General features: G+C 36.4%; 1 protein-coding gene across 2 annotated transcripts in view; it reads right to left on the reverse strand.

Annotated features, from left to right (window-relative positions):
* NCAM2 (neural cell adhesion molecule 2) overlaps positions 1-23,510 on the reverse strand; it is a 568,800-nt gene that overhangs the window by 65,258 nt on the left and 480,032 nt on the right. For both annotated transcript variants that reach the window (XM_070786214.1, XM_070786219.1), the window contains exons 13-14: positions 5,515-5,634; positions 622-743 (exon numbers count right to left, since the gene is read on the reverse strand). In XM_070786214.1, coding sequence (XP_070642315.1) covers positions 622-743; positions 5,515-5,634 — 242 coding nt within the window. The remainder of the gene's footprint in view (positions 1-621; positions 744-5,514; positions 5,635-23,510) is intronic.

A 23,510-nucleotide genomic window follows, 5' to 3' on the forward strand; every position in this document is an offset into this window, starting at 1 on the left:
AAAGGGAAAAATGATATCTCATTTCTGAAAACGAGCTAAGTTTAGAAATCACAGTATGAATACCATGGCAAGAAATGAACAACATGCGTTTTAGAAATCACATGAACACCATGTTATTTTGATTATCTATGGTTGCTGCTGCTAAGTCACTTCAGTCGTGTCCAACTCTGTGCAACCCCATAGACGGCAGCCCACCAGGCTCCTCTGTCCCTGGGATTCTCCAGGCAAGAACACTGGAGTGGGTTGCCATTTCCTTCTCCAATGCATGAAAGTGAAAGGTCAAAGTGAAGTCGTTCAGTCGGGTCTGACTCTTAGTGATCTCATGGACTGCAGCCTACCAGGCTCCTCCATCCATGGGATTTTCCAGGCAAGAGTTCTGGAGTGGGGTGCCATTGCCTTCTATCTATGGTTAGATAGAAAACAAGCAAACATTCTATAATATATAATGATGAATTTCAGCAATGGAAAAATAGCATTTGAATTTCTATGAGAACTGCTTACATTGTTTAACAACAATGTATGTAATATGCATTTACTTCTGATGTATCTATGAATTAATGCAAATTTAATGCAATTAAATTTGAAAACACTGTGCACAATGATAATAAACAGGGTACTTACACTTCTATATTTCACGATGTATTCTAAAATAGGGGCTCCACCATCATCCTGTTTGGTGATACTCAGCTTAAAGCTCTTCCCACTGCTTGGCTGTCCATGTATGGATGGAGGACTCGGTTCACCTATATAAGCAATAGAACATTCTTGATATTTGCACACACTTCATAGATGTAGAGATACTGCATTTTAATTAAAAAAATACAGTCATATAACAAAATGTATAACATCATCCTGTGTTTACCATTTTCTATTTGTCCTTTGTTGTGATATAACTTTTGGTCCTCTTTTTATCCATCCAAGAAACAGCAACATTCATAAATCGAGAAGTATCATGCCAAAATTGTGAAATCTCAGAATCATATATATAATTCATACTGATGGGCAAATGCTCTAAGAATAGAACTCATCGCATTATACAAGCCTTAAGCTTTATTTCTTGTATTGATAGCATGCTATAATTTAGTTTTCTAATATAAATTTAATTTGTAAACATGTGTAAATATGTATTAATATAAACATATTAAGTCATCAAGCTATCTAAAATATATACCTACCAGAAATATAATAAATTAGCAATTTGTCATCTCCTTTAATGGATGTTTTTAAGCTAGATATAAATTTGAATAAATAAATTTTTATAGTATCCAAACTATACATGGGTTTCAAAATTTATACCTGTGGTAGATTCATGTTGATATATGGCAAAACCAATACAACATTGTAAAGTAAAAATAAATAAATAAATAAGTAAAAATAAAAAGATTGTCACTTAAAAAAAATTTCATTTTATGGTATAATGAATTGTATTATTTTTGTGGAAAAATTGATTTCTGAAACAGTTTTTGACTAGAACAACTTCATAGATCTACCAATAATAAAAAAATAAACAAATATTTCAAAAATTAAAAAAATCTCACTTTATGAAAACATAACTTTGGTGTTATTCTTCACATGAAGATGGTCTTATAATAAATATAATATGTTTAATATGAACAGAGTTCAACAGAAGTGGAAGAGTATCAGCATTAGTGTGAAATATTATGAAATAAGATGATTTATATGCTGTTAACATACTATGTTTTCTGTATATAAATTTAAACTTCTGTAAAAAAAAGTACAATAACATCTTAAAAGGATTCAATAAGAGAATATGAGAAAGACTAAATATGAAGAGTGGGGTTGCTTAGGATTATAAGCAGAGAAAGGATAGCTCTCTATTAAAATGAGGTTAAGTCATTCTAGGGTAATTTTAGTCAGGAGGTGGGGTTTTGAGTCAAGATCTATTTGCAGTGGTCCTGGTGAAAAAGAGGCACTGAAAAAGACTCTGCCATCAGGAATGGAGAATACACAACATATCTGACATTTTATGATAACCAACAGAAAAGACTTGGTCATAAATTAAGACGATTATTGCAGTCAATTTGACTGTACTACATAAGTATATAATGAGCAAAGCATTGCATAGATTGTCATACCAAACACTCTCTTCCAATAACACAAGAGAAGACTCTATAAATGGACATCACCAGATGGTCAATATCAAAATCAGTTTGATTATATTCTTTACAGCCAAAGACGGAGAAGCTCTATACAGTCAGCAAAAACAAGACCAGGAGCTGACTGTGGCTCAGATCATGAACTCCTTATTGCCAAATTCAGACTTAAATTGAAGAAAGTACGGAAAACTACTAGACCGTTCAGTTCAGTTCAGTTCAGTCACTCAGTCATGTCCGACTTTTTGTGACCCCATAAATTGCAGCACGCCAGGCCTCCCTGTCCATCACCAACTCCCAGAGTTCACTCAGACTCACGTCCATCAAGTCAGTGATGCCATCCAGCCATCTCATCCTCTGTCGTCCCCTTCTCCTCCGGCCCCCTATCCCTCCCAGCATCAGAGGCTTTTCCAATGAGTCAACTCTTTGCATGAGGTGGCCAAAGTACTGGAGTTTCAGCTTTAGCATCATTCCTTCCAAAGAAATCCCAGGGCTGATCTCCTTCAGAATGGACTGGTTGGATCTCCTTACAGACCAAGGTACTCTCAAGAGTCTTCTCCAACACCACAGTTCAAAAGCATCAATTCTTCGGCACTCAGCTTTCTTCACAGTCCAACTCTGACATCCATACATGATTACTGGAAAAACCATAGCCTTGACTGGATGGACCATTCAGGTATGACCTAAATCAAATCCCTTACGATCATACAGTAGAAGTGACAAATAGATACAAGGGATTAGATCTAACAGATAGAGTGCTTGAAGAACTATGAACAGAGGTTTGTGACATTGTACAGGGGGCAAGGATCAAGACCATCCCCAAGAAAAATAAATGCAAAAAGGCAAAATGCTTGTCTGTGGAGATCTTACAAATAACTGAGAAAACAAGACAAGCAAAAGGCAAAGGAGAAAATAAAAGATATACCCATTTGAATGCAGAGTTCCAAAGAACAGCAAGGAGAGATAAGAAAGCCTTCTCCAGTGATCAATGCAAGAAATAGAGGAAAACGATAGGATGGGAAAGACAGAAATCTCTTCAAGAAAATTAGAGATATGAAGTGAACTTTTCATGCAAAGATGGGCATAATAAAGGACAGAAATGGTATAGACATAACATAAGCAGAAGATATTAAGAAGAGGGAGCAAAAATACACAAAAGGACTATATAAAAAAGATCTTCATGACACAGATAACCATGATGGTGTGATCACTCACTTAGAGCCAGACATCCTGGAATGTGAAGTCAAGTGGGCCTTAGGAAACATGAATTCGAACAAAGCTAGTGGAGGTGATGGAATTCCAGTTGAACCATTTCAAATCCTAAAAGATGATGCTGTAAAAGTGCTGCACTTGATATGCCAGCAATTTTGGAAAACTCAGCAGTGGCCACAGGAATGGAAAAGGTCAGTTTTCATTCCAATCCCAAAGAAAGGCAAAGCCAAAGAATGTTCAAACTATCGCACAATTGCACTCATCTCACACACTAGCAAAGTAATGCTCAAAATTCTCCAAGCCAGGCTTCAACAGTATGTGGACCAGGAAATTCCAGATGTTCAAGCTGGATTTAGAAAAGGCAGAGGAACCAGAGATCAAATTGCCAACATCCGTTGGATCATGAAAAAAGTGACAGACTTCCACAAAAACATCTACTTATGCTTTATTTACTACACCAAGTCTGTGGACCATGTGGATCACAACAAACTGTGGAAAATTCTAAAAGAGATGGGCATACCAGACCACCTAACCTGCCTCCTTTGAAATCTGTATACAGGTCAAGAAGCAAGAGTTAGTACTGGACATGGAACAACAGACTTGTTCTAAATTGAGAAAGGATTATGTCTAGACTGTATATTGTCACCCTGATTATTTAACTTATATGCAGGGTACATCATGAGAAATGCTGGACTGGATGAAGCACAAACTTGAATCAAGATTGCCAGGAGAAATAATAATAACCTCAAATATGCAGATGACACCACCCTCATGGCAGAAAATGAAGAAGAACTAAAGAGCCTCTGGATGAAAGTGAAAAAAGGAGAGTATAAAAGTTGGCTTAAAGCTCAACTTTCAGAAAACTAAGATCATGGCATCTGGTCCCAACACGTCATGGGGAAACAATGAAAACAGTGAGAGACCTTATTTTGGGGGTTCCAAAATCACTGAAGATGGTGACTGCAGCCATAAAATTAAAAGACACTTGTTCCTTGGAAGAAAAGCTATGACCAACCTAGATAGAATTTTAAAAAGCAGAGACATTACTTTGCCAGCAAAGGTCCATCTTGTCAAAGCTATGCTTTTTCCAGTAGTCATGTATGGATGTGAGAAGAATTGATGCTTTTGAACTGTGGTGTTGAAAAAGACTTTTGAGAGTCCCTTGGACTGCAAGGAGATCCAAGCAGTCCATCCTAAAGAAAATCAATCCTGAATATTCATTGGAAGGACTGATGCTGAAGCTGAAACGCCAACATTTTGGCCACCTGATGCGAAGAACTGATTCATTGATAAAGATCTTGATGCTGGGAAAGATTGAAGGCAGGAGGAGACAAGGATGACAAAGGATGAGATGGTTGGATGGCATCATAGCCTCAATGGACATGAGCTTGAGAAAGCTTGGGAGTTGGTGATGGACATGGAAGCCTGACGTACAGCAGTCCAAAGGGTGGCAAAGAGTCCGACACAACAGAGCAACTGAACTGAACTAGTGCATAGATTATATAATGGTGTTTGCTCTATCACACTCAATTTTCTCATATTTTTTAACAGTTTATTCAACATAAAGGAAATCTATACTATTTTAAATTTATCTAACTTTATGTAAATGCATTTTAACATTTCAAAACAGGATAGTAATGAGAAGGGGGCTTCAGCAGTTATTCTTCTGCAGTCACCATTGCAATGAATTAATTTAGTGGTACCTTTTTCTCACACTTAGGGTCTATGTAATCCATGGAATACAGGCAATGGTCATGCTTCAGCAAAATAGAACATTAAATTTGTTGCACAGATACTTTTCTACTCACACTTAGGGTCTATGTAATCCATGGAATACAGGCAATGGTCATGCTTCAGCAAAATAGAACATTAAATTTGTTGCACAGATACTTTTCTACTCTCTCTTTGAATATAGTCTGAGCACTACAATCTAATTAATCAGACTGAAAAAGTAAGGCACTTTCCTGATGGGAACAAATTTACTCTATATTTTGCAGTGCACTTTTTTCCCCTTTCTTCAAACAGAGTTATTTTTTGTAAGTCTGAGATGCCACCATCTTCAGCAACCACTCCAACAAAGATATAATTCACTTTCTCAAAGTGTTGAAATGTCTCCCTGTATTTTAGTATCCCATTTAAGTTTGCAAGGAAGAGAATGACAACAGAGAGAAAAACACAGATTACTTACGGACTGGTAGTGTTTGGAAAATTTCTATTTTACTATAGTCTCCTTGTCCTTTTCCATTTACAGCTGCAACCCTGATTTCATAAGTTGTATTTGGTTCCAGGTTGCTCAAAACAACCATTGCTAAAAGAAAAAAAAAAACATATGCCTATGATTAATACATTTTAATAAGTAAAACAAATCAAACAATTATAAAGTTGAGTGGAACAGTATCACTGAATTAATCTTTCCATGAAATATCTGAAAAGCATAAGAGCTATACATAAGTGGCAAATTATTTGTGGGTAATTGTCTTCTTCATCTCTATTTTAACTTTTTACCCAGATGTAATAACTTTCAAAGAAGAAAATTAATAGTTCCTTTCATGATACTTACATTCACAAAGTAGAAAATGAAATATTTTTCTTTCATTTTTTCAATATTCAAGAATTAAAAGGATTTAAATAAAACATCTTTACTGAATGCATCTGAAATATTTTGTCTACTCTAATGAAAGCTAAGATGTGTATTTAATGATCTATATCTTGTACTTTCATGTTAGGATGTTTCAAACCATAATACACCCACTCCCAGCATACCTCATGTTATACCAGAAATCCCCAGAACAGAGGGATGCTGCATCATTCATAGTCCTGCATTGTAAATATTACTTGTGAATAAGTCATTGAAACTAATATTCTCTTTGAACCTCAGACTGACTTGCTCCAACCTCTTATACATAAAACACAATAAAATATTCAATATCAATCAATCAATAAATAGATGAGTGCTATAGAATTTAGTGGAGATATGAAATTCAATATTTAGAAGTCTGATCTCCAGTATAAGGTTTTTGAGTCATGTCAAAGAAGTGTCACTCAGCCGATGGTTGTAAAAGTGGATCATTTGCTTGATAATCTCAAATCAAATCAAGTTATTTTAATGCTAGCTTGAAGCCTGTCATCTCTCATATTTCTCTCTGAATTTCTTCTTGAGTATTTACCATACCAGCCCTGGATACAACACAACACAAAGGAGAAGAAAGAATCCGAAAAAGTACAGGCATATACAATTTTATTAGAAATATTCTGTGGGTCATGACAGTCCTTTTAATTTGCTAGAAGGTTTTAAATACATTTGTAGATTTCAAAATTTTACATCTTTACAAATACCTTTGGTGGAACTAATAAAATTCCATAGTTGCCTCTATCCTCACTGCTTTTGCTAAACAGAGTAAAAAGCTTTTGCTAAACAGAGTAAAAATTAAAAAGTAGACATGGAAATGCCTTGATGACCAATCAAAAGGAAGTTATATCTGGTTTACATAATAATTTAAAGTCAAATGTGCTCAGTCGCTCAGTCGTGTCTGACTCTTTGTAACCCCATGGACTGTAGCCTGCCAGCCTCCTTTGTTCATGGGATTTTTCCAAGGGATTTTCCTAGTAAGAATACAGGAGTGGGTTGCTATTTTCTCCTTCCAACTCAAGGCTTGTACCTGCATCTCCTGTGTCTCCTGCATTGCAGGTGGATTCTTTACTGTTATGCCACTGGGAAAACCTCAAATGATCAATTCATAATAGAAAATATAATCATTTATAAAGATTAAATCATAAGTAATCAGGCACCTATCTAAGACTATTGATTAACATGAACAATGGCTGAAGATGAGACAAACTGAATAAAATCCCAATATAGTATATTAACCTGTTTCTGATAATTACATTATAATGTATATTGACTAGATAACATTTTTCATTTTATGTTGAATGAATATACTTAGAGAATTTGATACTTTTTGTGCTCCCTTCTTTTCTCCAATATTATCATATATACCAGATAAATGTTAATGGCAAAATATGGTTCAGATATCAACCAGACAGATATTAATCCAGTATAGATGTTTCAAAATCATTCAAAAGAATACATTTTCCATAATGAAAATTTTATTTCTCATTTTCTCTACTGGGTAAGAAAACTGCACTTGCTTTAGAGAGCACACAGCCTTGTGAAAACCTTGGATGAAAATACACGGTATCAAAGTTAAAGGAGGCCAACTGAGAAAAACCGGATTAGCAGGGGATTCCAACTGATTAGAAGCTACAAGGATAAATCGGAAAGTCAGCCTTGAATTCAATTTCTTCCGACAGGTTTTTTTAGGAAACCCAAACACAGTTGGCTGGTGAGCTGGATTCAGAGAAATATCAGCCCAAGAAAAAGAATTCATTTGCAGTAGAGGAATGGTTAGTGGGAGATGAAACTGGTCATGGAGATAATGGAAAGGGAGAAGGACTCAAGCTAAGAGGCAGCTGAAATGCTTAGAACTTGGAATCCCATTGAGTTTAAGAGAGAATGCTTCTGCTCAAGATCTGCATAAGAAGGAATTTAAATGTTAAAAATTTATCATATTTTATCATTTAATAAGCTAAAAATATAGCAAATTTAAAATCAAAGTGGCACTTCCCCAGTGGCTCAATTGAAAAATAATCTGCCTGCAATGCAGGAGACCCAAGTTCGACCCCTGGGTGAGGAAGTTACCCTAGAGAAGGGAATGGTGACCCACTCCTGTATTCTGCCTGGAGAATTCCATGACAGATCTGGCGGGCTACAGTCCATGAAACTGGAAAGAGTTGGACATGACTGAGCAACTAACACATTCAAAATCAAAGTAAGCTAGACCTGCAGAGATTAATGCTTTATAAAAGTGAGTTTAGTTTTCAGGGGTTGTAACAAAAATGTATGGGCCCTTGGACAATCAGTAATGTCACAGAGTAGTTTGTGTTTGTAGCATGGAGACTTATGAGAGACTAGTACAGGAACTAGCCAGGTTGTAATAACATTTGTAATAAGACACTTAGTGATACAGGCTTTAGATGCATGAAAGAAGTCCCATGGCTCTGGATCTGATTCCACCACTGACTGAGGTTCAACCAAGTCTTAGGGCTGAGTTTTTCTTCTCAACTTCTAAATCAAAACACTTTTATTAAGTTTTATAGAAACAAAAGTATAAAAAATTAGTTGAAAATAAGTGTAGATTGGACTTACCAGGTGGCTCTGATGGTAAAGAATCTGCCTGCATTGCAGGAGACACAGATTTGATCCCTGGTGGGAAAGACCCCTGGCTAAGGGGATGCTACCCTCTCTATTCCACTGTTGCCTGGAGAACACCATGGACAGAGGAGCCTGGTGGGCTACAGTCACAGTGATACTTACAAACATTTATACATATAATCTATATACAGAGTATACTACACAAGAATATAGGAGAGTTTGCCATAGATGCTTTTACTGCTACAGACAACTTTGGTATGTAATATGCTCTCCATATTCTATGATGTAAAGATGCAGCTGCTTACCATTGTTTTATTTATTTATTTTTGGCTGCACTCCATGGCAAGAGGATCTTAATTCCCATACCCCCTGCAGGGGAAGCATGCAGTCTTAACCTCTGGACTACCAGGGAATTCCATTGCCATTGTTTTAAAATCACAAGTTTGACTACCTCAGCTGTGAGGGACTGGTAATGCTTATATTCAGGTGTTTGTCTTTATACAAACAAGAAAAGCGACAGAATTTAAATCACACAATTTTAATTCCAAATAAAATTTTTCATTTCTTCAGAAGCCTGGAGGTCAGACTATTCATCTTTTTAGATTAAAAATGAATAACAATAGTGTTATCAAAGAATCAGAGCATATCAAATTAAGGAAAAAGTTGATATTACTTGGATTAAATACTTGAAGCGTATCTCCCACTACCCACTCCATAACTACACACATTAAAAAAAAGGTAGCTCTGCATTCTACTTGAATGCTCTGAGTAATTCAAGTAAAACTCTTTCTGGCTTGGATCGTCAGCACTCCTCCTCCTGTCATATTTCATGGAGACTGTGAGGCACTTTGCCTCTCTACTTCTGCCACGGGGACACTCATTTCTTGAATCACAGGATGATCAATTCACAATTGATTTTATCCATGTTTCTCTTATTAATATGTTTGTTTTCTGTGCTAAGACTCTTTTCTAATAACTGAATTTCACAGCAGAGCAATTTGTGGAGGAGAGAAGCAACAAGAGCACAATGATGGTGAGCAGCTGTTACAACACTGGGCTAAAGGTAAAGCAGAGGGGAGGCCTTTTATAGAGGACTTTGCAAATTATAGGGGAGCGACATGGAAGAAAACCTGTTAAAGCCAGTTTACAAAGTTCATATATAAGAAGTCAGTCTGCTTTTGAGTTCTGACTCTAAAGGTTTTGGTACAATGACCCTTATTATGAGGCTTATTAACATTGTGTGAACATAAAGATTACTGTGTGAAATTGAAAGAACTCCATAAGTTGGGGCTCATTTAAAGAGAGGGAAAGGTAAGGATTCAGGGGAGGCAAAGCCTGTGTCTGTAATTTGACTTGCCTTTCTTAAATGAGAGGATATATATGTTAAATTGTCCATAATTTACTGACGTATTACCAAACATAGGGTTTCTGAATACACAAGGTAGGGCTTGAAAGCAAACCACCACTTGAAATACAAAGACTGTGTACTCTATAATAGAGCCCCTCAAATTACGAAGTTAGTTAATGAAAGACTTTCTTTCCCCCAATGTGTCCGTACAATAGAATAACAGAACCACAAACTAAGGTGTGGGATGGGTTCTTTCTCTATAATTTATTGAAAATTCAAACTCAAAAATTAGGTGAAAGTAGGTCTGGATTACAAACCACTAAAAGTTCTCCAAGGACAAATGGCAAACATTTAAGTCTTTCATAGTTATATTCATGCTGATTTAGAAACCATAATGCAATTCTTCTGAAAATTATAAACAACCATGAATTCTCCTTTGACATGGCAACAAGGGCAAGTTCTATAAAAACGCTGGTTTCTCTCACTAATGTAATGTTTCTGATTGATTTAAATATAACTGTGTTTTATAAAGGCCATTTTGTTATCTGGCTATAAATGTAAAGGTTACAGTAAATACATGGCAATAATGTATTGAGATACACTAAAAACAGTGACATTTTAACTGACAAATGAAAGGAAAATCGAACTTTTTAAACATTATTTTTACAAGTATGGAAATGATATTACTAGAGAGAAAAATCTGATCTGTATTCTCTAAGAAGGGAATCGAGTTTTATTAAAAGCAGTTGAACAAAATATATTTTGTTTGTTCAGAAAATGGATTGTCAGTTCCTCCCTTTGGCTGTCAAGAGAAGCAGAGGCTACTGAATATTTACAACTCTCAGAGCAAGGTAAATTACATATTAATATTTACATACTAATTAGGTTTAGCAAAGCTCTAAAGTGAGATGAAAATTTAACCATACTCTCTTCACTCTCTTAAACCCCGGATCTCTCCATGGGTTTTTCCTCCATGGGTCATTCAATATACAGATAAGGACTCCCTTGGTGTAGAACTGCTGTATCATCCATCTAACATCGAACTGTTCAGGTTATCACAAACTCGGAAAACATCAGATAGCCAAGAACAATCACAAAGCTTGTCTAGGATAGAACTGATCATTCCAAATTTCACCTGCTCTTAATCTCCTCATATAAATCTGTAAATATAATGAAATCCCCAAAGTTCCTCATCTGAGATTCAACTTTTGTTGTCTAAACAGTTAAAACAAGAAACAAGACAAGATAGCTTTTTTTGGAGAGAGAAAATTCTCTTACTCCTTTCTGCAGAAGTTTACAACAGGTTTGAATAAAAACAAAAGTAATTTTTTAACTTTTATTTCCATAATGCAGAATTTTGACCTCAGTTATTCTTTACATACATGAAAATAATATGTTGGGATGATTTAATTACTAATGCAAAATGTCTTCAAGTTTTCTTAAGTGGTTTATGCAAATACTCATCTCAGTTCAACTATATTTTCATGTACTCTTGAAAGTATCCATTTTATTTTTGCACACTTATATAGTGTTTAAAGATTCCATCAGTTGAAAAAGAATATTATCTCACTTTTTAAAACTATCTTAAAGATTTTTATAGATCATAATATATAAGTTGTTTCCTGCTGCTGCTGCTAAGTCGCTTCAGTCGTGTCCAACTCTGTGCAACCGCATAGATGACAGCCCACCAGGCTCCCCCGTTCCTGGGATTCTCCAGGCAAGAACACTGGAGTGGGTTGCCGTTTCCTTCTCCAATGAGTGAAAGTGAAAAGTGAAAGTGAAGTCGCTCAGTCGTGTCCGACTCCTAGTGACCCCATGGACTACAGCCCACCAGGCTCCTCCATCCATGGGATTTTCCAGGCAAGAGTCCTGGAGTGGGTTGCCATTGCCTTCTCCGTATAAGTTGTTTAAATACATACTATGGGCTTCCCAGGTGACACAGCAGTAAAGAATCTGTCAATGCAAGAGACAAAGATGTGGGTTTGTTCCCTGGGTCGGGTAGATCCCCTGGTGCAGGAAATAGCAACCTACTCCAGTATTCTTGCTTGGGAAATTCCATGGACAGAGAAGTCTGGTGGGCTATGGGTGGCAAAGAGTTGGAGATGACTGAGCACGCACAGATATAAATATATATACTATTAATACAAATAATGTTTAGGGATATACTAATTATAATAAATAATTCAAATGAATATATTCTTTGATGAAGAGTAGAATGAAAAATTAAATTATCATGTACTATTTGTGTTGGGTTTTAACTAAAATAATATATTGATGACACTATTTTAAAACTACAGCTCATCATTTCTGAATTTATGTAAGTTTTTTCTTTCCTGTACTGCTTTTTATGTTCTTTTTCACTGTGAGCATAAATGATACATAAAAACAATTTAACAATTGTCTTCAATTAAATAGCTTATCCTTGAAATATGCTTTTTGCTAAAACCTTGCTTTAAATAAAGAATAGTTTCACCAAAATTATTTTCATAAACTATTCATACTTTTTATGTTTAAAATATAATACTTCTTATCACATAGAAATTATTCCTCTAAAGGAGTTTGACTGATTTTCTTTAGGATCCACTTAGTATGTAAATGATGATAGATAAATAATTACCAAAATTTTTAAAACCTCGAATAGCCAAAGCGATCTTGAGAAAGAAGAATGGAACTGGAGGAATCAACCTACCTGACTTCAGGCTCTACTACAAAGCCACAGTTATCAAGACAGTATGGTACTGGCACAAAGACAGAAATATAGATCAATGGAACAAAATAGAAAGCCCAGAGATAAATCCACGCACATATGGACACCTTATCTTTGACAAAGGAGGCAAGAATATACAATGGATTAAAGACAATCTCTTTAACAAGTGGTGCTGGGAAAACTGGTCAACCACTTGTAAAAGAATGAAACTAGAACACTTTCTAACACCATACACAAAAATAAACTCAAAATGGATTAAATATCTAAACATAAGACCAGAAACTATAAACTCCTAGAGGAGAACATAGGCAAAACACTCTCTGACATACATCACAGCAGGATCCTCTATGACCCACCTCCCAAAATATTGGAAATAAAAGCAAAAATAAACAAATGGGACCTAATTAAACTTAAAAGCTTCTGCACAACAAAGGAAACTATCAGCAAGGTGAAAAGACAGCCTTCAGAATGGGAGAAAATAATAGCAAATGAAGCAACAGAAAACAACTAATCTCAAAAATATATAAGCAATTCCTACAGCTCAACTCCAGAAAAATAAATGACCCAATCAAAAAATGGGCCAAAGAACTAAATAGACATTTCTCCAAAGAAGACATACAGATGGCTAACAAACACATGAAAAGATGCTCAACATCACTCATTATCAGAGAAATGCAAATCAAGACCACTATGAGGTACCATTTCACACCAGTCAGAATGGCTGCGATCCAAAAGTCTACAAATAATAAATGCTGGAGAGGGTGTGGAGAAAAGGGAACTCTCTTACACTGTTGGTGGGAATGCAAACTAGTACAGCCACTATGGAGAACAGTGTGGAGATTCCTTAAAAAACTGGAAATAGAACTGCCTTATGATCCAGCAATCCCACTGCTGGGCATACACACTGAGGAAACCAGAAGGGAAAGAGACACATGTACCCCATTGTTCATCGCAGCACTGTTTATAATAGCCAGGACATGGAAGCAACCTAGATGTCCATCAGCAGATGAATGGATAAGAAAGCAGTGGTACATATACACAATGGAGTATTACTCAGCCATTAAAAAGAATACATTTGAATCAGTTCTAATGAGGTGGATGAAATTGGAGCCTATTATACAGAGTGAAGTAAGCCAGAAGGAAAAACACCAATACAGTATACTAACGCATATATATGGAATTTAGAAAGATGATAACAATAACCCTGTGTACGAGACAGCAAAAGAGACACTAATGTATGGAACAGTCTTATGGACTCTGTGGGAGAGGGAGAGAGTGGGAAGATTTGGGAGAATGGCATTGAAACATGTAAAATATCATGTATGAAACAAGATGCCAGTCCAGGTTCAATGCTCGATACTGGATGCCTGGGGCTAGTGCACTGGGATGACCCAGAGGGATGGTATGGGGAGGGAGGAGGGAGGAGGGTTCAGGATGGGGAGCACATGTATCCTGTGATGGATTCATTTTGATATTTGGCAAAACTAATACAATTATGTAAAGTTTAAAAATAAAATAAAATTAAAAAAAATAATTACCAAAATTTTTCTTCTATAATCTAAATTAATAAATTTTTATAAAATACCCATGAGAAGTATCTTGAATGACTAAAAGTAATCAGAATATTATTTTTTCATTCACAAATATGCTAATTTCCCAAAATATCAAAACAAAATTACTTTTTTATATTATAAACTTTTTTGTTTTTCTCCTTTTTTTAGGGGGAAAGGAATTAGGAGCTGAAGTTAAGCTTTTGTAACTAAATGTGGCTATAAAAACTCGAAGCCACATTTTAGCTATTTAACCTCTTAATAAATTTTATTAAGTCTGTCTAGTCAAAGCTATGTTTTTTCCAGTAGTCATATATGGATGTGAGAGTTGGACTGTAAAGAAAGCTGAGTGCCGAAGAACTGATGCTTTTGAACTGTGGTGTTGGAGAAGACTCTTGAGAGTCCCTTGGACTACAAGGAGATCCAACCAGTCAATCGAAAAGGAAATCAGTCTTGAATATTCATTGGAAGGACTGATGCTGAAGCTGAAGTTCCAATATTTTGGCCACCTGATGCAAAGAGCTGACAAACTGGAAAAGACCCTGATCCTAGGAAAGACTAGGTAGGAGGAGAGGGGGACAACAGAGGAAGAGATGGTTGGATGGCATCACCAACTCAATGGACGTGAGTTTGAGCAAGCTCCAGGAGTTGTTGATGAACAGAGAAGCCTGATGTGCTGCAGTCCATGGGGTCTCAAAGAGTTGGACACAACTGAGTGACTGAACTGAATTGAATAACAATTATACATATTTTTTATGTTATCAACTATGCCTTCTACTTTGGATTCTGAATGTTTTACTGAGAGAAGCTTTCTACTGTAAGATTCTTATGGGCAGAACACATATTCTATGCTATGCTATGCTATGCTAAGTCACTTCAGTCGTGTCCGACTCTGTGTGACCCCATAGACGGCAGCCCACCAGGCTCCCCTGTCCCTGGGATTCTCCAGGCAAGAACACTGGAGTGGGTTGCCATTTCCTCCTCCAATGCATGAAAGTGAAAAGTGAAAGTGAAGTCGCTCCGTCGTGTATCACTCTTCGCGACCCCATGGATTGCAGCCCACCAGGCTCCTCCGTCCATGGGATTCTCCAAGCAAGAGTCCTGGAGTGGGGTGCCATTGCCTTCTCTGAACACATAGCACACATACTGTATGCACTGTCTCTTGCCCTCACAGAGTGTACATATTTCAAATGCATAATGAGAAGTCAATAAAGAGTTTTTGAATTGAAATTTTAAAACATATGCTCAATAAAAGCTCACTTAAAAACTGATCCTAAATGAACACTTTCTAAATCTACAGTTGCTATCCTTGATCTCTAGTTTATTTGATTTATTCTTGCATTACTGAACATTTAAAGAACATTTTACTTCCTCAAATAAAATGTTTTGTTTGATCAAAGAATCCACCACTCAAATTCTATTCGATGATATGTCATTGAATACCTAGACAAGACCAGATCTGTTGTATCCTTCATTTCACAGATAAATAAATGGGGGCTCAGAGGATCAAACAGTCAAGAAGTAGCAAAGCGTGGATTCTATCTTAAAGCTTTGCCTTGTCCCACACTTGCATCTCAGACTGTAAAACCAGAGTACAGAAAATCACTGCAACCAAGGAATCCAGAAAGTCCTCATAAACTCAAAAGTGAGGAAGATGTATCCACTCTCAAACACATGGGGCTCTCCTGATAACTCAACTGGTAAAAATTTCACCTGCAATGCAGGAGACCCCAGTTTGATTCCTGGATTGGGAAGATCTGCTGGAGAAGGGAAAGGGTACCTACTCCAGTATTCTTGGGCTTCCCTTGTGGCTCAGCTGGTAAAGAATCCACCTGCAATGTGGGATACCTGGGTTCAATTCCTGGGTGGAGAAGATCCCCTGGAGAAGGGAAAGGCTACCCACTCCAGTATTCTGGCCTGGAGAATTCCATGGACTGTGTAGTCCATGGGATCACAAAGAGTCAGATGTGACTGAGTGACTTTCACTTTCAAAGACATTAATTACATATAAAAGTAAAAACTATAAAAAATGATAATTCTGCATATACTTTTCTTCCAAGATTTAACTTAAGCTATTAGAAGGCAAAACTTCTTCCTCAGAATATTTTACTCAGTTATGTATTTCTAGGGCTTCCCAATGTGGACCTAGTGGTAAAGAACCCTCCTGCCAATGCAGGAGATGTAAGAGACGTGAGTCTGATCCCTAGGTCAGGAAGATTCCCTGGAGGAGGGCAAGAAAACCCACTCCAGTATTTTTCCCTGGAGAATCCCATGGATAGAGGAGCCTGGTGGGCTACAGTCCATGGCGTTGCAGACAGCTGGACACAACTGAGGTGACTTAGCATACAGGCATGTATGTATTTCTGGATTCTCATTAAACAATGTAAATCCATACTGATGATCTTAACATATTCTCAGCACTGTAAGATGGACACAACTCAGTGATTTTTCCTATAGTTCACAGGAACACATTATAATTACAGTAAGATGCAGTAATGAGAGATTCAGAATAAAGTCAGATTGAACAATCTGATTATTAAGAGCTCTTAAGTTTCTCACTGTAAGAAAAAAAGACATTTCCTTCTGCCTATTGTACATTTTGGGCAACTTGTTCTTTCAGTTTTATGTATTTTTAAATACTCAATTAGTTTAGTTTATATACCATATATATAACCTTATATACCAAGGTTCCTAGACACACTACCAATAATGCAGAATGAACTGATCTTACTCTGTCATTTATGTTCTTATTTATCCACACACCAAACCACAGGACGATCCAGAAATTCCCCCCAAAAAGTGAGCAAGATTCTGAATCAATTCATCAGGTGCAGTGTGGGGAGTTTGTCTCCCCTAGAGTTTTTAGCTTTTATAAATTCTTTATTCCTCCATATTCAAGGAAGTTATATACTATTATTTTAAACTCATATTAATATTCAAAATTTCTCCTAGAGAGGCTTTGCTTTTCTCCACACTGAACTCAGATATCCCCTTCATTTCTAATCAATTGCTTGCTATTTTTGAATTCTGTACATTCCTTTTTGAATTATGGTTTGCTCAGGATATATGTTCCTTAGTACGATTGCTGGCTCAGACAGTATTTTTAGTTTTTAAAGGAACCTCCACAATGTTCTCCATAATAGTTGTATCCATAGTAGTTGTATCAATTTACATTCTCACCAACAGTGCAAGAGAATTCCCTTTGTTCCACACCCTCACCAACGTGTATTGTTTGTAGATTTTTTGAAGATGGCCATTCAGACAAGTGTATGGCCATACCTCATCGTAGTTTTGCTCTGCATTTCTCTAGTAACAAGAAATGTTGAGCATGTTTTCCTGTGTTTTTTGGCCATGTGTATGTTTTATTTGGAGAAATATCTGTTTAGGTCTTCCACCCATTTTTGATTGGGTTACTTGCTGCTGTTGTTGTTTTGTTTTGTTTTGTTTTTTTGATATGAAGCTGCATGAGGTTGTTGTATATTTTGGAGATTAATCCTTTGCCAATTACTTCATTTACAAATATTACTCCCATTCTGAGGGTTGTCTTTTCATCTTCTTTGTGGTTTCCTTTGCTGTACAAAGCTTTTAAGTTTAATTAGGTCTTATTTGTTTATATTTTCATTACTGTGGGAAATGGGTCAAAAAGGATCTTGCTATGATTTATGTCAAAGAATATTCTGCCTGTTTTCTTGTAAGAATTTTATAGTGGTTGTCTCACATTTAGGTCTTTAATCCATTTTGAGTTTAGTTTTGTGTATGGTGTTAGGAAGTGTTCTAATTTCATTCTTTTACAGGTAGCTGTCCAGTTTTCCCAGAACCACTTATTGAAGAAATTGTGTTTTCTCCATCGAAAATTTTTGCCTCCTTTGTCATAGATTAACTGACCATAAATGTATGGGTTTATTTCTGAGGTCTCTATCCTATTCCATTGATTTATATATCTGCTTCATGCCAGTACCATAGAGTTTTGATTACTGGTGGTTTCTCATAAAACTAAAACTAGAAATTCCATATGACCCAGTATCCACTCCTGTGAATATGGCCGGAAAAAACCCAAAACCATAATTAGAAAAGATACATGCACTTCAATATTCATCACAGCATTATGTACAGTTGCCAAGATATGGAAGCAATGTAAGTATTCATTAACAGGTGAATGGATAAAAATGTGGTGCACACACACACACACACACACTGAAATACTACTAAGTCATAAAAAATAAAAACCTGCTTTATACAGCAACATGGATGGACTTAGAGGGTATTATGCTGATTGAAATATGTCAGACAGAGAAAGGCAAATATTGCATGACAGTACTGATAGAAGAACACAAAAATTACAACATACTAGAGAATACAATAAAAGAGGCACAGACCCACAGATATAAAGAACAGCTAGTGGTTATCAGTAGGGAGAAGGAAGGGTGAGGAACAATAAAAGGATAGGTGATTAAGAAGTACAAAATATTTTATATAAAAAGTACATTACACAACACAAGGAATACAGCTAATATTTAATAGCATGTATTAATGGGTTATAACCTTTAAAAGTCATGAATGACTATATTGTATACCTGTAAAGTATAATGTTGCACATAAATTATATGCCCAGAGATAAATCCACGTACTTATCGATACCTTATCTTTGACAAAGGAGGCAAGAATATACAATGGAGAAAGACAATCTCTTTAATAAGTGGTGCTGGGAAAAGTGGTCAACCACTTGTAGAAGAATGAAACTAGAACACTTTCTAACACCATACACAAAAATAAACTCAAAATGGATTAAAGATCTAAACATAAGACCAGAAACTATAAGACTCCTAGACGAGAACATAGGCAAAACACTCTCCGACATACATCACAGCAGGATCCTCTATGACCCACCTCCCAGAATATTGGAAATAAAAGCAAAAATAAACAAATGGGACCTAATTAAACTTAAAACCTTCTTCACAACAAAGGAAACGCTAAGCAAGGTGAAAAGACAGCCTTCAGAATGGGAGAAAATAATAGAAAATGAAGCACCTGACAAAGAATTAATCAAACAATATTCAAGCAACTCCTGCAGCTCAATTCCAGAAAAATAAACGACCCAATCAAAAAATGGGCCAAAGAACTAAACAGACATTTCTCCAAAGAAGACATACAGATGGCTAACAAACACATGAAAATAAAAACCACAATTAGGTACCATTTCACGCCAGTCAGAATGGCTGTGATCCAAAAGTCTACAAGCAATAAATGCTGGAGAAGGTGTGGAGAAAAGGGAACCCTCTTACACTGTTGGTGGGAATGCAAACTAGTACAGCCACTATGGAGAACAGTGTGGAGATTCCTTAAAAAACTGGAAATAGAACTGTCTTATGACCCAGCAATCCCACAGCTGGGCATACACACCAAGGAAACCAGAATTGAAAGAGACATGTGTACCCCAGTGTTCATTGCAGCACTGTTTATAATAGCCAGGACATAGAAGCAACCTAGATGTCCATCAGCAGATGAATGGATAAGAAAGCAGTGGTACATATACACAATGGAGTATTACTCAGCCATTAAAAAGAATACATGTGAATCAGTTCTAATGAGGTGGATGAAACTGGAGCCGATTATACAGAGTGAAGTAAGCCAGAAAGAAAAACACCAATATAGTATACTAATGCATATATATGGAATTTAGAAAGATGGTAACAATAACCCTGTATGCGAGACAGCAAAAGAGACACAGATGTATAAACAGTCTTTTGGATTCTGTGGGAGAGGGAGTGGGTGGAATGATTTGGGAGAATGCCATTGAAACATGTATAATATCATATAAGAAACGAGTCGCCAGTCCAGGTTCAATGCAGGATACAGGATGCTTGGGGCTAGTGCACTGGAATGACCCAGAAGGATGGTACGGCAAGGGGGGTTGGGAGGGGGGTTCAGGATGGGGAACACGTGTACACCCATGGCAGATTCATGCTGATGTATGGCAAAACCAATACAATATTGTAATTAGTCTCCAATTAAAATAAATAAATTTATATTAAAAAATAAAATAAAAAGTTATTTTCATGTGTTCCTGTGTCAAACAGGGATCAGTTGTGGAAATCAAGATCTTTGGCAAAACATTCCAAATGGAAGAAGCTTTGTGGAGTACATTCATTTTTCTGCCATGTGAAAAATATTCTGTCCATTGACATGGCAAAATCACCAGATTATGCTCAGGCATGATCTATCACTAAGGAGATTTCCTTGCTTCTCTAATGATAAGTGAGCCAGTAGCAGCAGGACATGTCATTCATTGGTTTAATGATGCCTTTTGGTATGAAGAGGCATCTTTACATATGATATGAAGGCATCTTCATATATGGGAGGAAAATTACGAATAATTAAGACCACTTTTTAAGGCTTCCCTGATAGCTCAGTTGGTAAAAAATCCACCTGCAATGCAGGAGACTTGGGTTTGATCCCTGGGTTGGACAGATTCCCTGGAGAAGGGAAAGACTACCCACGTCAGTATTTCGGCCTGGAGAATTCCATGGATTGTATAGTCCATGAGGTCACAAAGAGTCAGACACGACCAAGCGACTTTCACTTGACTTCACTTCTAGCCCACTTTTTAGAGGAAGGTAAACAACTACCTCAATTTTCTCAATAGTCTGCTGCTGCTGCTGCTAAGTTGCTTCAGTCATGTCCGACTCTGTGCAACCCCACAGATGGCAGCCCACCAGGCTTCCCTGTCCCTGGGATTCTCCAGGCAAGAACACTGGAGTGGGTTGCCATTTCCTTCTCCAATGCATGAAGGTGAAAAGTGAAAGTGAAGTCACTCAGTCCTGTCCGACTCTGAGCGACCCCTTGGACTGCAGCCTACCAGGCTCCTCCATCCATGGGATTTTCCAGGCAAGAGTGCTTGAGTGGGGTGCCATCGCCTTCTCCGGTCAACAGTCTACTATGTCTACATTTTGAATATGTCTAATATTTTAAAATCCTATAATATATATTTTAAAAATCTTAGTAGGTGGCATGACAATTTATTAATATAAATAGAATTAGGTTTTAAAGGATGGATAAGTACATAGCATTAGTTGCCAGAAGAGCCTGTGTAGTCATTAGAAACTGCAAAGCAAGATGAAACAGCTAACTTGCTTAAGTGTTTTTATATATTATAATTCATTTTCATGAAAAGTGAAAGTGTTAGTCGCTCAGTTGTGTCCGACTTTTTGTGACCCCATGGGCAATAGCCCACCAAACCCTTTTGTCCATGGAATTCTCCAGACAAGAATACTGGACTGGGTTGCCATTTCCTTCTCCAGGGAATCTTCCCAACCTAAGGATCGAACCTGGGTCTTCCACATTGCAGGCAGGCTCTTTACCATCTGAGCCACAGTGGCAGATGTTTGGAAATAGTTAATAACAATTTTATTTTATTATAAACAAACTTAGTAATTACATGATGCATTAATTCATCTTAGGTGATATGGAATATTGATAGGTTCACACATTATGGTATCAGTTCAGCTCAGTCATGTCCGACTCTTTGCGGCCCCATGAATCGCAGCATGCCAGGCCTCCCTGTCCATCACCAACTCCCAGAGTTCACTCAGACTCACGTCCATCAAGTCAGTGATGCTATCCAGCCATCTCATCCTCTGTCATCCCCTTCTCCTCCTGCCCTCAGTCCCTCCCAGCATCAAGTTCTCAAATGTGTGGTCAAGATGGAAAGATGACTCGTGTCTTAATATTTATATTATGAGGTCATTAGCTGGCAGGCAGAGACTGATATAAGCTATACTTATTAAAGACATGCAAAAGAATATAAAATATTTCTACTAAAAGATAATGAAATAAATTTTTACAAATAAGTTCAAGTTTATATTGGGATGTGAAGGATGGACAAAAAAGAGTGAAATTCAAGCATGACCAAAGAAAGTAGAATGTGTGTTTGGCACAACAAGTGGACTGGTTTTGATGTGCCAAGTGTGTGTTTGAGGGAATGTTATGAGATTAAGAAGAAAAGACACAAGAAGCACACACAAACACATAATACATACTTGCATATGTATATATGTATACATAGTATTATTGATCATTTACTAAATATGATTATTTGAATTATGTTTTATATCATTTGATTGGAGAAATGGAATTATTTTTCAGATTACTTTTATGCCCCCTAATGACTGATCTTTTACATATCTTGGAATGTGAGCATCCTATTTTAATGTCACTGATATATGCAATATGATTTTTTAAAATGACATTGACAAAAATCAAAGCAGAACACTATTAGTTCAAAATGCTAATCAGACCTTAATGTAGAAAACTGGAGGACATGAGATAGCAACAGTAAGACAAAATAAGAACATTATCTCCATGGTCCACAGATGATATTAAATTGCTGAGAAGCAGAGCAGTGTCAGTCTCTGAAATCACTTCTAACGATAGTCCATGATGTTCATCCTCCTTAGGAGCATGGTACTATCAAAGAAGGCACTAGAACCTTTCCAACAAAAGAATCTTGAGCCATTTAGTTCATAAAAGTAAAGGTCTATACTCTCTTTAAACGTTCAGTATATTTATAAACAATAATAGAAAAATACTGTTCATTATATTTTAATAATAAAAATCAAATAATTTTAACAAAGCGAAATATTTGGGGGCATGATTTCAAAAAGTTTAGCAGAACAAAATGTAGATGTCTTCTGAAGGCCCCAATTGTTTAAGTTCACTATCCAAATAATCCTGATGCTTAGAGCACAGGGATTGCTCACTGAATTAATAAGAATTTGTAAGCCATATTCCAGTGAAGACTTTATTTACACTGCATACTAACGTATCCAGAAGACTGTATGTTTGAGCAGTGAAATTGGTTCTACTTTTTTTAAGTTTCTAGGATCTATGAATACTTTCATCCGCCTGTGGATTAAATTCCTATAAAATATTCATGTTTCTTTTCTCAATCCCCATAAACATCTTTCCTATATAAATTCATTCCATTTCTTCATAATCTTTATTTCTGTGATTCATAAAATTATAACCACACAGAAAAGCTCATTAATTTTACAGAAAAAATTTAAAAACTTATTTGTATAAAAACTCTCTAATTACCGTAGAGACAATGCTGAGTACAGAATTTTGTATGAATTTGTCTCTTCATCCTGACATACGTGAGGAATTTTATAGCAGACAAGGAATTTTACTTAACACTGCTATTTCACGCAATTTTCCTCTTAGCTTAGTTCCCTCTAAACTTTGTTCTACATAGTTTAAATTCATTAAGATTGCAATTATATATAAATTTGTAATTTAGTTAGAGTTCTTTTTATGGGCACAATGGAAACCGTCCAAGATATTCTTGTTTTGAATTTTAACATACAGAAGT

The sequence above is a fragment of the Bos indicus genome, chromosome 1, assembly GCF_029378745.1.
Source record: "Bos indicus isolate NIAB-ARS_2022 breed Sahiwal x Tharparkar chromosome 1, NIAB-ARS_B.indTharparkar_mat_pri_1.0, whole genome shotgun sequence".
Lineage (NCBI taxonomy): Eukaryota > Metazoa > Chordata > Mammalia > Artiodactyla > Bovidae > Bos > Bos indicus.